This window comes from Cottoperca gobio, chromosome 1 (genome assembly GCF_900634415.1).
Source record: "Cottoperca gobio chromosome 1, fCotGob3.1, whole genome shotgun sequence".
In the NCBI taxonomy this organism is placed as follows: domain Eukaryota; kingdom Metazoa; phylum Chordata; class Actinopteri; order Perciformes; family Bovichtidae; genus Cottoperca; species Cottoperca gobio.
This window is the reverse complement of record NC_041355.1, coordinates 7394313-7408629: the sequence shown is the minus strand read 5'-3', so window position 1 is coordinate 7408629 and position 14317 is coordinate 7394313. Positions and strand designations below refer to the sequence as shown.

Sequence of the window (14317 nt, the reverse complement as noted above, 5' to 3'; positions counted from 1 at the left end):
TTGGCGAATATGTTTTGGTCATCAAATAATCATGCTCATAAACCCAAAGAAATGCCTGTCGTCCACGATGACAGTAGCAAAATGTGTGAGCTGAAGGCATAAAAAACACAAGGCAATAATACTGTCACATTAATTTTACAATGTCACCCCTCTGGAGGATGCATGATGCCCTGAAACTGGATCATAAAACTCTTTGTTTGAACTTTTCTTTTGGAAGGTTCTTTGTTGTCAAACAGACGGTGACAGTTTGATGATTTGTAAACATGAAAACTTCTGTAATGACATTTTTCAGCATTGTTTTAGCTGCAACAGCAAGGCAGGAATTTATATTGTAATATACGCTTTTACATTATGACATGTCTCGCTGTTTGTTAAGCCCCGAATCCGCCTCATCAGCTGAAAATCTAACTTTTAGGTTTCATACCAATGCCTTTCTTGCTTCTTCAGCACATGGCACACGTTTTTTCACGCTTTCTCTTTTTTATTTCTCCCTCTGCTCCCCTGCCTCTTACCCTCAGACCCACATGGTCCATCATTCACCATCGGTAAGGCCGTATGGCTGCTGTGGGGTCTGGTGTTCAACAACTCTGTGCCTGTGCAGAACCCAAAGGGCACCACCAGCAAGTTCATCGTATCAGTGTGGGCCTTCTTCGCTGTCATCTTCCTGGCCTCCTACACTGCCAACCTGGCTGCCTTCATGATCCAGGAAGAGTTTGTGGACCAAGTCACTGGACTGTCTGACAAGAAGGTGCGATCAGACACACATGGACACGCTGAAACGCACACACACACAGAGAAGAAACTAAACACAGTCACAGTCAGGGTTGCTCTTGTAATGGATGCCAGCCCTGCGGCCAGAAAGAGCTCTCCAGGGTGCGCCCTTGGGCTTCAACAGCCCTAACCCTCTGGCCGTAGCTGTCACCACACACTGCCAGCACAGGCTGCACATGGGTTGCAGAGATCAAAGACCTGTGTGTGTTTGTGTTTGGATGTGTGTGTGTGTGTGTGTGTGTGTGTGTGTGTGTGTGTGTGTGTGTGTGTGTGTGTGTGTGTGTGTGTGTGTGTGTGTGTGTGTGTGTGTGTGTGTGTGTGTGTGTGTGTGTAGTTTGCAGAGGCTGGCAGTGTCAGCAGAACCCCAGCCAGTCTTACGCTACAGTGGATACACAATGATGATGACTGATGAGTCCACTCCACTGTCTCTCCTTCCTCCTCTTTCCTCTTCCTGTCCATCTTTCCTTCCCTTTAACACTTACTCCCTCTCTTACTTGGACTCCCATTTTCTTCTCCTACTTCTTGCTGTTTCTCCCTCCCGCACTTTCTCTTAGAGCTTCTTTGTTTTAATTGTTTCTTATTTTGTGCACATGTCTCCTCCTGTCAATTCCATCTTTAAACAATGCGTCTCTATTTTCCCTTATTTTATCTCCCTGCAGTTCCAGAGTCCATACTCCTATTCACCTCCTTTTCGCTTCGGTACAGTTCCTAACGGCAGCACCGAGCGCAACATCAGGAAGAACTATCCAGACATGCATCAATACATGACCAAATACCATCAGACTGGCGTCACAGATGCGCTGGTCACCCTCAAGACTGGGTACTGTAAACTTGTCAAGTCGACTCATGTGAATTTGAGATTTATTATACCTGATAGGCTAATTCTGTTTGCAGACAGCTAGTATGCATAAGAACATGTGGAAATAAACAAAAAAAGACATTGCATCACACCGAAACTCAGCCCCATGGGGCTCGGCACTATCTCATGCTAAAATGCTGCAGAAACTGCTCAGTGTTTCTGTCACAGACTGTAAAAAGCAGACGCTGCCTGCAAGTGCTCATTATTGAGTCTGTGGCTGCTCGAAAGAGGAAGCTGCCAAAACAGGGAGAGAGTAATTTGTTCTGGAGTTTGCTACCTTTATTCTCCCTCCTAAACACACACTAATGGAAGGATGGCTGCAGTGCTTTTATTTGTTCATTAGTTTTGTGCTTTGATCTTTTGGGTATTTTCCCCAGATATAATTGTACTTTTTGCTTTTCTCTCTCTGCAATTACTTCATTGATACTGCATATCAAATAGATGAGGGTTTGTTTCTCATAGCTTATATATAAGGCTTTGTTTATACAACATCAAAACTGTATAATTAATGTGTTCAGCAGAATCATCGGCATTTAATTCAATTCTTCAGCAAAATTGTTTAAGCTGAAGAAAGTGCGAACACTTTGGAGTTCTTGTCAGTCGTGCAATAGGCTGCGGCGCATTTAAAATGCTCTATACGTTAATGAATCTACAGTTTTTTGTCTTGAAATTCTGTTTGCACTTAAATGAATGAAATGATCTATGTGGCTTTGCACAACAGATACTCAATGACTGCGTTTAAGATATGCCCTTTGGTGAATAGTTTAATTCAAAGTGTTTAATATTAATGCATAAATATCTAACATGGAGAGACCCAGGGGGGTTGATTAGCACCAGGGTGTATTCATTAGGTTATTTATAACACATTTTCTGCTGATAAATAAGTTATAAAAAGGGCTCTGCTGATATATAGGGATCAGCTCGTGTTAAATTTTGTTTGGTTAACAGTCATACATACACGCTTCTGTTTTTGCTGAGCTCAGATGTATCGCGGCTACATACTGTGGGGGGATTGTTGCACGAGATACACATAGTGGATCCTTAGTTTGAATTCTTGCTCGTCATGTCGAAATGATGGCAAAACCTGCAAGTTATAGATTATAGCTCAGTGAGGAACAAAGACATCCTCTTGTGCGTGAATATTAACTGCACCAGCATGCAGACCGGACAATACTCAGACTCCAAATATGAGCTGCATGAGAATTTCAGCTCCAAGAAGATTGAGTGTTGTGTGTAATCCAACTGATTTGTCCATGGATCTGAGGATTGTTACTGGCACAACACCGTGTACATTAGGCTCAGTGGTGAAAACCCTGCAGTGTTGTGGTCTTTAGTATTGATGAATCTGATTTAACATCGTCTTCCTTTATCAACACATAAAGACAAACTCCAAATACAATATAATGTTGTTATTAGTTTATGTTAATAAGCTTTTTCAATTGAACATTTTTCTTTTTAAAAAGACATAAAACAGAAAAATAATCTGGGATATGTAATATATTTTATGTTAAAAGCCCCAGCCCTTTTAGAGTGATTTTCTTTTATCCTCACATTATTTAATTCAAATGGTTTTTAGAAGTATTTCACAAAGGAAAAAAGGGGAAAGGTTATAGAAAAGTTTGGGAAAAAACCTCTTGTGACCCCTCAGATGAATCTCAGGACCTGTTACGACTGTGTGAAGAGGTGGACCCAAATGCAGAACGCAAGACGATTTTAACAAAAAGTAGGCTTTATTTCCAAAAGCTAATCCAAAACAACATAAGGCAACAAGAAAAGTAAAAACCACGAACCAGGTTTGACAAGAGATAGCTCAAAGAGGCACGCTGATACACGTAGGCAGCACAAGACAACATGGGTGTAACAAGGATGACGAACCGACAATGAACACTGGGATAGACAGGGATATATACACATAGACACTAAACGAGGGAACAAGACATAGCTGGGGAAGAAAGGCAAAAAAACACAGCAGAAACAAATTAACAATCACAGAAGGAGGGAAAAACACAAGGACAGGAAGTAAAGCAAGACATGACACAAGGGGAGTGAACTTTACAAAATAAAACAGGAAACACAAATCCAGAGTCGTGACAGGACCCCTTGGGGTGTTGCAGCCCTCAGGTTAAGAACCACTGCTTTAAAGGACTAGTTTGACATTTGGGAGAATACACTTTCATACTTTCTTTCAGAGAGTTAGATAGATGAGAAGATTAATACCTTTATGCGAAATATGTATTTAGTTTCACATTTACCAGACAGACACGAGAGTGCTATCAATTCTCTCAAACTCTTAAGAAGAAAGCAGATAAGCATTGTTCCAAAAAAACTATTTCTTTAGATAAGACAGCGCCAACATTTTCCTTATTACTAAAGAAAGTATACAAGTTTTCAGGACTATTTCTTGGCTTGGTGCAGTCGGATGTAGCTTCATGTTTAACCGACAGGTATGAGAAACTCCCATATCCTTCGGCAAGAAAGTGACATCCCAAAATGTTGAACTATTTCTTTAAAATGTACCAATGTTTACTTGTGACCGCTTGTTCAATATTCAACATATCAAGAAAGTGAGAAGAAATAAAACAACATTTGTGTAGCAGATTATATCTTTTCATTTTAATGATGTCATGACCCATCAGATGTAACGTAAATGGTCTAGTAAATCCAGAATTTGTGGATCTCTTATAGAAAGCTGGATGCTTTCATTTACGACGCCGCGGTGCTGAACTACATGGCGGGCAGAGACGACGGCTGTAAGCTGGTAACCATCGGCAGCGGTTACATTTTCGCCACCACTGGTTACGGTATCGCTTTACAGAAAGGATCCTACTGGAAGCGCCTGGTTGATCTGGCCATACTGGGCATCATAGGAGATGGTAAGGCGCTCGCACGCATCCACACACTGCTCCATATCAGTCACACTGCATTGAGGTTTAAGTTTCTCAGATGTTCCCGGCCTTTAGTGTTATTACAGTTGTGCCATTGCTCAGCTTTCCCTCCTTCCTCTCGCTCTTCCTCTCCTCCCTCCTTCTGTCAGAAAGCTATCAGGGGCTAGTCTTAACACACCATTTCATCATCATTACTCTGTGTGTGTGTGTGTGTGTGTGTGTGTGTGTGTGTGTGTGTGTGTGTGTGTGTGTGTGTGTGTGTGTGTGTGTGTGAGTGCGTGCGTGTGTCCACCGTGTCCTGTTATGTTTACTCCTCCAGATTGTTCTGTATAATAAGCTGGGAGATGGTGCGAATGGAAGAGAGAGAATGAGCCAGACAGAAAGCAAATTGCTGAAACCACTAAAGCGCTTCGCTTCACACCCCAGCCTTTTTATTCATGGCAAACACCAACGTGCGCATGCGACACACAAAAACACTCAGTCTGATAAAATTCCTCCCATCTTTCCTTATCACTCCATCACTATCAATTCTTCTCCCTCCTTCTACAACCCTTTTTTCACTCCACCTCCTGTCTCCTTTCCATTACGATCTATTTACCACTTCACTTCTCTCCCCTCCTCGCTTTTCCTCTCCATCTTTCTTCGTAATGATACGCCCTTTTTCCCACCACTCCTCTCTTATTCCCTCTGCCACCCATCCATTACCTCTCTTTTCTCTCTACCTCCTTCTATTCCCTCTCCTTCGTTCCTCGCACTTGTCTTAAACTTTCACTTTACGTACCTTTCCAACAGGTGAGATGGAGGAGCTGGAGGCGCAGTGGCTGACTGGGATCTGCCACAATGAGAAGAACGAGGTGATGTCCAGCCAGCTGGACGTAGACAACATGGCGGGCGTCTTCTACATGCTGGCCACAGCCATGGGCCTCTCCATCCTCACCTTCATCTCTGAACACCTTTTCTACTGGAGGCTGAGATACTGTTTCACTGGTGTCTGCACTGGGAGGCCGGGTCTGCTCTTCACTATCAGCAGGGTGAGGAGAAGCAAATGTATCATTTTCACTGCAGGAACATGGTCCAGTTTCTGCTTCCGAGGCAGAACTTTCAGATGTGGCTTTTAAAACTTTCAGTGCTGAAAGCCACTTACTGATCAAACACTATCCTCAATTGTGCAACAGCTGATGTACAGCATTGCTTCGGACTGTAAGAAAGAACTGGTCGTTGCATCAATATCAGGACTCGGGATGGAAATTTCTTGTAATGTTATTGACGTTCTACTTGCACACTGCTCTAAAATAGTGTGAAATAAAGAGAGAGAGAGTGGGATAAACACACAGAGAAGCAGCAAGAGAAACAGAACCTAACTGTATTTGCAAATTGAAGCAGAAATTTAACGGCAAACAAACCAGCACGATATTGCGACTTTGAAGACAGCCGTGGAGCCTTTGGTGTTTAACAACATCAATTCAAACATCACACAGTAAATTACAAGACAAAACGATTACTCTGTTGTCTGTCTTGTTGTGTGCAAAAATTGCATCTCAAAACAAAGCAGTCTAATTTGCCTAATCTTCATGGTTTTTCAGATGCGGTGAAAATGCAAATAAACAGGAACGCACAAAAAGGACCTTTAGTTGTGAATGCCCTGAACGTGTCTGACATGTGTTTCAGACGACAAATTACAAATCTGTGGACATGTGTGCCTGTGCGTGCATTTGTGAATCATATGTCTGAGACACACACAATCGTTACTGTTAATATATAGAAGGAGTCTGGGTATGTATGTGAGTGATAAAGAGGGATTATAGAGTCCAGCTGAGGTAGAGATGAATTTACCGCTGTGCATATGGACGGCAGGATACAGAAATCAAACCGCTAAGAGAATGATGTGAACACACACTCATATAGACACACACACACACACACACACACACACACACACACACACAAAGCTCTCTCTCTCTCTCTCTCTCACCCACACACAAGTCTGGTCTAACAAAGTAAAATAATGGTAACACATATGCAGGTACAGCGACGTGAGGGAAGGACTTTACCAAACAGAACGGGCAGACAGACACACATTTAAACCTAAATATACACACACACAAAAATCCAGACAGACCATTCTTTCATTATTCATATGTCATGTCTCTGTGTGAGGTCAGGGCTTTTATTCCAGACGAGCAGCATTTCACACATTAAATGTTTTACAAAAATAGTGCGATGTCTGTCTTAGTGTAACTGTGTGCGTGTGTCTGTCTCTCGGTGTGCGATGCCGTTAGAGCAGCGATGCTGGAGGTTAAGTGGCTCCAGGAAGAACATCTCCTTGCACTCAAAGGCCCCCTCCAGTGACATCATCACCTAAATTTAATTTTCTAGGCGCCTCTGAAAGCAGTTCATCTAAAAAAGTGGCGATTATCTCTCCTTGCCACATTACAAAACAAAATGAGGTTAAGGTTTGCAGTCAACGCGCTGCACAAAGGGATGCAGAGGTCTTTCTTAATTTACCGTGTAAGGAAATCACTCTTGTGCATGTTTGAACTTTATACTTGTAAAGTCAATGGGTTGGGAATTAACTATTTTATTATCTCTCTTATCTCTCTCTCTCCTCCTCTCAGGGTATTTGGAGCTGTATCCATGGCGTTCATATAGATATGAAGAAAAAGAATCCTGAGCTGGACTTCAGTCCTCAAGCCAACATGTTGCATCTGCTCAAGTCTGCCAAGTCCATGGCTTTGTCTTCTCCTAAACGCAACACTGTCCTCTTGCAGCCCAACATCCTAGATGTGATGACGGGGAAAGGTACTATAACTCTTTTACACAGTACACCTTACAGCGTATATTGTACATTTATATTGTAAGTTTTACTTCCTGACAGAGCAGGTAAACATGGCACCTGTGATAACATTGCTCACACGTACAGAGGTCAGTCTGCCTTTTCTATACCGTCTACGTATGCAGATCTAAAGGTGACTCCTTTCACCTTGTTGTGGACTCCACCCTGTAATCGGATTGAGTGTCATGTATAAGCTCGCCTCATGATTAGAAACACATTAGATGGCACACAAACAGCGTGCCAGGGTTGTAGCCAGTAGATAATGTATCAACTGGCTGAGCATCCATCTATTGTATCTGCTGTCTGAGGTGCATTTCTCCTTGTCTCCTAGGTAACTCACTCCACAGTCTGCCCCCGAAGGGTCCTGGTCTCTATAGCAACGCCGCTGGTCCGCACAGTTTCTTGTCACTGTCCGGGCGACACAAAAACCTCCTTAACAATGCTGCGCCATTCCCCGTTCAACAAAAAGCCCCCCCTCTTCAAACCAGCCCCAACAAGCCTCAGCTGTCAATCACAAATGACAACGGCAAGACTCGCCCCACCGGGTTGGCCCTCGCTGCTGTTCCACAGGGCTCAAAACCTCGAGCCCTGTGGAAGAAAAGTGTGGAGACATTGAAGACTCAGCCCACTGTCGTATCTCCAGGCCCAAGCCCCACCCCGGCTGCTGGACCCGGACCTCCACAAATGAAGAGCCAGCGTTACCTGCCTGAAGAGCCGCCACATTCTGACATCTCCGAGTGCTCCAGCCGGCCGCCATCACACAAAGATTCTGATTCGATGGCGGCGAGGGGCGGATTCAAGCCTATTAATCAGCTGAGGAAGAGGGCAGGGGCTGGAGGGGCAGGAGGGGGGGGAGGAGGAGGAAGCGGGGGTGGAGGATCCAAGATCTATTCCATTGACTCAGACCAGGCCAGTCTGCAGTCCGCTTCCCCCTACCAGCGAGACAGCCAGGGGGGAGGTGACGACCACAGTTACCCCCCTGACCTGTTTCCACCTGACAGCACATACTCACACACTCACACACTCTCCCACCAGGCGGACGCACCCATTTTGCAGCTGAGTGCCAGCCTGCTGCACCACAGTCACAGTGCAGAGGCCGACCTGCACTCCCTGAAGGACAAGAAGTACAGCACCTACACACACAGCAGGTATTGTGCTCAGCAGAACGTTTCAAGTGTATTACAGTTGTTTGTTTTGTGTATAAGCAGTGTCATTCTCTCTCCCTGCAGTGCGAAGGACAAAGCTGGAGGTTCATTCGAAGCTCCAGGTGCAGGTCAGGGGACCCAGAGCGTCAGGCCCGGCCACTGTCGCTCCTGCCTGACCAAGCTGAGCGGTTACTCCGGCCTTTACACCGTCCGCTCACCACAGGCCCGCTGTGATGCCTGCGCCCACCTGGGAAACCTTTATGACATCAGCGAAGACCACCTGCACTCTCACTACTCCCACACACACACTCACCCACACAGCGGGGACATGTTTACACACTACCTTCCCCAGAGCGAGCTGGGCCTGGTGGGTGAAGGGGACGGGCTCGTCAGCCACTTTGAGCCCTCTCCTTCCTCCCCGTCTCCTCTTCCCACCTCGTTGTCGGCCCAGCACCTTCAGCTGAGTCGTCAGCACTCTTATGAGAACGTGCTTCCGGACGACATTCCCGAGCGGCAGTCGCAGCTGCACGCCCACCTGCGGGGGCTGAGCCTGCCTGACAGAGATAGGGAGAGAGAGCTGACCCTGGACGAGGGGGCCTATGCTAATGTTCTCACAATGCGCTCTGATCGTCCATTCAGCAGCCGCAGCCCGCCCTCTCCGTCACCCTCCCACCACCACAGTCTGGACGCCCCTATGCCGCTCCCCCGGCGCTCAAAGAGTCTCTTCCCCGATCGGCCCTCTCACAACCCTTTTCTCCAGTCAGCTCCTGGCACCACACAACGAGACCACTCCCCACAGGCTGTGACACGCATACCGCAGAGAAGTTCCGCCCACGAGCTCTATAAGCAGCGAATGCCGCTGTCGCTTACCCTCGGTAACCATGGCAGCCATCACAACAACCAGCATGGCGGCCTTGTCGACCAACAGGTGTTCTACCCTCAACAGGAGCCCCCCGTGGTGGCCTACATGGTCCCACCTGCCGCCTCTCAGCCAATGAGCTATGTGACAGCGCCGCGAGCCTCGAGCGCAGGCGGCAACAGGCCCCGGCTCTACCGCCGCATGCCCAGCATCGAGTCTGACGTCTGAGACTCGCACGCAACACACTTATCTCACTGAAACACATTAACACACACGCATGCAAGACAGAGGTGTGTGTGACCGGACCAGGCAGCTCTGATTCTAAGCACATACACAGAGAGACACACACACACACACACACACACACACACACACACAGGTGAAAGACGGGACGGTCTGGACTGAAAGGTTAATGGTGATGCTGAGTAAATAAATCATTGTTTCTTTATCACACCCTCTATAGGGCAGGGTTTGAGCCACAGGGACACCTGGAGGCACAGTACAAGATGAAAAGTGTGTGTGAGTGTCAGTGTGTGTCCTAGCCTCAAGCTGTGGGCAACGAGGCAAAAACTGACAATATGTCTGACAAGACAGATCGAATCCCTTGGTGAAAAAAGAGGGACACTGTGCACAGAGATTTAACGCCAACAGTGGGATCCGATGGAAGATACAACAACAAGTGTGTTTGGAAGACGAGCCAACATGTCCCGCCCTCTCACCAGCCTCTTAGAGAGGAAGGGGACACACAGAAAACCCCTTTCTTTCTGAGATTACGCACACACACACACACACATACACACACACATATTTCAGCTAAACACACCCGCCCTCTCCAGAACTCTCCTCTTGCACTATGATTTCTACAGTCAACCCGTATGTTGTCTGAGCCTCCAAACTGCACTGCCAGCATGGCTTAAAGAGTAGTAAACTACACTAGAGTAATCCTCGACTTGAATGGAAATGACTATCTTTGTAATAGTTTAGACTGGGTGGCAAACAGCTGGTCAGGACGCAGGTCTGAGAAGCGTATCAGCTCCTGCCTGCAGATGTACAAACACTCGAACACACACACACACACTGTGTCTGGGGGGGGGGGGGGGGAAACTACCGACTGTTTGTTATCGTTGATGTCAGTTAATTGAACATTCCAAAAAGTGGACCAAACATGGCCGCCGGTAAAAGCCTATCAGGACGAGAGTGTGTGTTCTAGTGTTTCTAGATCTAGAGACACACAGTATAGCATCCTTGCTTCCTCTCTTAGCTAGCCTTCAGGTCATACTGCATGCTTCCTACTGCCCTGTGTTACAGTTAAGCTCCTATACAGGGTCATATATGCACACACACACAAACACACATATATATGAACAAACACACATATATATGCACATACACACACATGCACATACGCAGTAGTCTAGGATAGTAGTTTAGGGTGGGTGTGTGTGTCGAAGCTATGAGATAGCTTCTCTTTGTGCACTTTGTAGATTTTATACCCTGCCACCTAACACAGACGTTTGACCAAAAACACTTTTATACTGAAAAATATGAATATTCTCAACCATTCGCTGGATAGATGTTTTCCTTTCTCTCTTATTTCTCTTTGACATTGGGTTTTAGGGCACCGTTAAGTTTCCATTGTGAGGTCAGAAGTTTTACCGTGTTAGATAAATGGGTACAGCATCATACAGTATACACAACAACAACTTTTAATCTTTCTATTCTTTTTTAAAAACTTTTACAGTGCTCATCTTCTCCCTCCTTCCTTCAACAGCTTTCTGTTTATTCTCTTATTTACTCCTTTGTCTTTTTTCTCCTTCCCTGCTTCCTTCTATTATAGAGTATATTGAGTATGAGAAGAATAAGAGTTCAGTCGTGGTGTTTAAAACTCAACATATTGTTGGAAATCACTTTAAATCGGTCGTCGTAAGATTTCCGCAAATTCCACACCGGCTCTCGTAGGATACAGTACTTTTTTCAAATAAGTTTTTATGTAGAACGAAAGAACTCGAGGCCCGTTTTAATGTTTCCGTAGTGATTTTAGATGCTGAGTGCATTGCTGTTGCTGATTTACTCATCAAATGAATACTCCTGGACGAGCGTCAGAGTAGCTGGTACTTGTGTGGCTCTCTGTTGGCGAGAACACAGCGCTGTGTTTCAGCAGAGAGTCACATGGCAAAGCAGAGAGTTTGCAAAGTGACTCGTTACAGAGGCAACACTCACTCACACACATACGCACACATATGCACACACTCGACGAACTGGCAACGTGTGTATGAGTGTTCTAGAAATCCATAATCTACTGAGTAAGGGCATTGATTTTTGAGCACAAGGATTTTGATGGAAAAAAGACTTGATATCCCATTAGCTGAGCGTCTGTCTATTATCTAGCTGCTCTCTCTCTCTTCCTCTCTCTCTCTCTCTCTCTCTCTCTCTCTCTCACACACATGCACTCACACACATATATATATATATATTGGCTGTGAAGAATGCAAGACAGTTTGAACAAAAAAACGCACCTTTTAAACGGTGAACGCTGCCCCTATTTTTGGTAATCTTAACAGGTTTGGTGTGTGAGTTATATGCACAATATCAGGTTGCAATATTATACTTCTGTACAGAGAAATCTTTGTTTTAAATGTTAGAAACTGATTTCATTTGTTTGATTTGAATGGTATTAAGTGTTGAGTTCATTTCAATAACGACGTGGCTTTTAATTCTGCTTCTTTAGGAAAAAAAAACAAAAAGGAAAAAAGACTGGCATGTTTTTAGATTCTTGTGTGATTTATTTTTCCTCTGGTGTGTTGTTGGTTGGGACCTCACTGTACAGTCCTCACTGCTGGGTTAACAGACTAGTTAACTATCCCCGTTCAGCTCACCAGTTAACTAGCAACACGTAGCTGGGTCTCTCATCTGAATCACGCTCAATGAATAATGATAGTCCAGCCTGTGTGGTTATAATACCACAAACCCCCTCCCACCCACATAGTTCTCTTCCACTACGAGTCTGTGCTGTTTCACCTCTGAGTGTGAGCAAGAGTGTGTGTGTGTGTGTGTGTGTGTGTGTGTGTGTGTGTGTGTTTTACACTGCGCAGGCATTTATATAAGACAGAGGATATGTGTATCAAGAGGTTGTTTGTGGTGGATGTGTGTGTTTGTGCGCGTGTATACTTTTCTGTACTCTCTTCGGTTCGTCCCACACATAACATTTGACCCGGCTCTTACTCATATAACACAAATACAGTTTCACACACACACACACACACACACACACACACACACACACACACACACACACATGCAAACACACACACATGTTGCGTCTGTACTAGTGTGGTTAAGAGAACATGTAGAATGAGTTTTGTACGTCCTCCACCATCACACAGATTTTTACACCAACCTTTTTGTTTGATTTTATTTTAATATTTTTTAATTGCATGACGTGCTTGTGTTTCCGGTGGTACCTATTTTGCTGCAACACCTGAGTTCTCCCTGAGTTGACCTACGGAGGCTACATGCACTAACGTTCCCCTCCACCCTGGTTAGTGCGCCACATCATGACTGGAGCCCCGGATGCTTCAACACTCCCGACTCCCGGCCTGCGATGTCACCAAAATGGGGCGGCTTGGTGACAGCCGCTGTCGAGGAACATGTGGAAAACGATCCCGGGCTCAGTACGGTTCTCAGTTTGGTCCATGTGCACACATATTATATACAGTACTGGATGGAGGGAGTGCGTTGGTGTGTAGTCCTCCGGGTCTCCCTGCTGTGTATCTCACTTGTGTATAAGTTCAGGGGTTTCTAAGCTACTAGTTGTGTTGTAAATAATACCTTGTCACTCAGTACCTCTGTACAATCTGTAAATAAGTAAAGGTTACATTTTTCTACTTGTCCTGGTCTTGTTGATTAATCTTTGTATCTATCAATCTATTGTGTGACTTAACTGTCAAAGGGAAAATGTGACAGCTTTTAAGGTAGATGTCCAATCAGTGTTGATGGTAAATGAATTGCAATGCTCGCAGAGCTGTGCCAGCAGTGCCTACATGTACCAGGATGCATTGTGGTTACGCTAACAGAATAAGGAAGGTCTGTTTTGCAGCATCTATATTATGAGAGAGACTAGAAATCCAAACTGAAAATGAGGAAAGAAAACAGATTTGGCAGCTGAGAACTCAGGTTTCTCAAGCAATACAGCACTTATAGTATAGTTTAGTGCTTCAAAAGACATTTACCATCAAAACTGATTGGACATCCATATACAAGGTGATAAATTCTCCCTTCAATGTTAATAAAACAGCTATTAATGCTTCAAAGATCAGTAATAAGCCATTGGAGGATGGAATATGAAGCTTAAAGCAGGAGATCTTAGCATACAAACCACAAATTGCAGTTTTCATACTTTACAGATTCAACAAACAGACAGAAAGAGGTCACTCCTGAGCTTTAGAGATGTTAGGTAGATTTTGTGACCTTTGGACAGAGCCAGGAGAGCTGTATCCCCGTTTCGCGAAGCTAGTCTGTTAGTGGTAGCATCATATTTACCATACGGACATGAGAGTGGAATTCATCTTCTCATCTAAATCTCTGTAAGAAGGAAAGTCGGTGTATTTACCAAAATGTTGAACTATTCCTTCAATGACTTAAAAACATTTGTAACTGTAGACCTGAAGGCTCATTAGCCAGTTCTCTCTGTGTGCTTCTCACTTTCTGATAAGTTGTCAAGGATGCTGAAAAATGTAATTAAAGATGATACATTTATTTTTTTTAAAGATCAAGCAAGTTATGTGGGAGGATACACACCAGACCGTGACTCGAGATTATTTGGTCAGACGACTATTTCTAACGTTCAAGGAAATTAACTTTCAATTTTTGGGTTGCCTTAATTAATGATAAGATAACTGCAAACTTAATGGCTCATTAGAAAGTCTGTAATTTAGAGTTGTCTTACTTTCTAATAAGCCATCATGT

The 14317-nt window shown here is 44.5% G+C and overlaps 1 protein-coding gene across 1 annotated transcript in view; it reads left to right on the top strand.

The window, feature by feature from the left end:
* The window catches only part of grin2ab (glutamate receptor, ionotropic, N-methyl D-aspartate 2A, b), a 91062-nt gene extending 77821 nt beyond the window's left edge, over window positions 1–13241 (top strand). Inside the window, exons 14-20 of the mRNA XM_029432865.1 lie at window positions 519–748; window positions 1431–1591; window positions 4316–4503; window positions 5308–5546; window positions 7131–7314; window positions 7680–8496; window positions 8578–13241. Of these exons, the coding sequence (XP_029288725.1) occupies window positions 519–748; window positions 1431–1591; window positions 4316–4503; window positions 5308–5546; window positions 7131–7314; window positions 7680–8496; window positions 8578–9580 (2822 nt within the window). The 3' untranslated portion in view covers window positions 9581–13241. The remainder of the gene's footprint in view (window positions 1–518; window positions 749–1430; window positions 1592–4315; window positions 4504–5307; window positions 5547–7130; window positions 7315–7679; window positions 8497–8577) is intronic.
* The last annotated feature ends 1076 nt before the right edge of the window (window positions 13242–14317 follow it).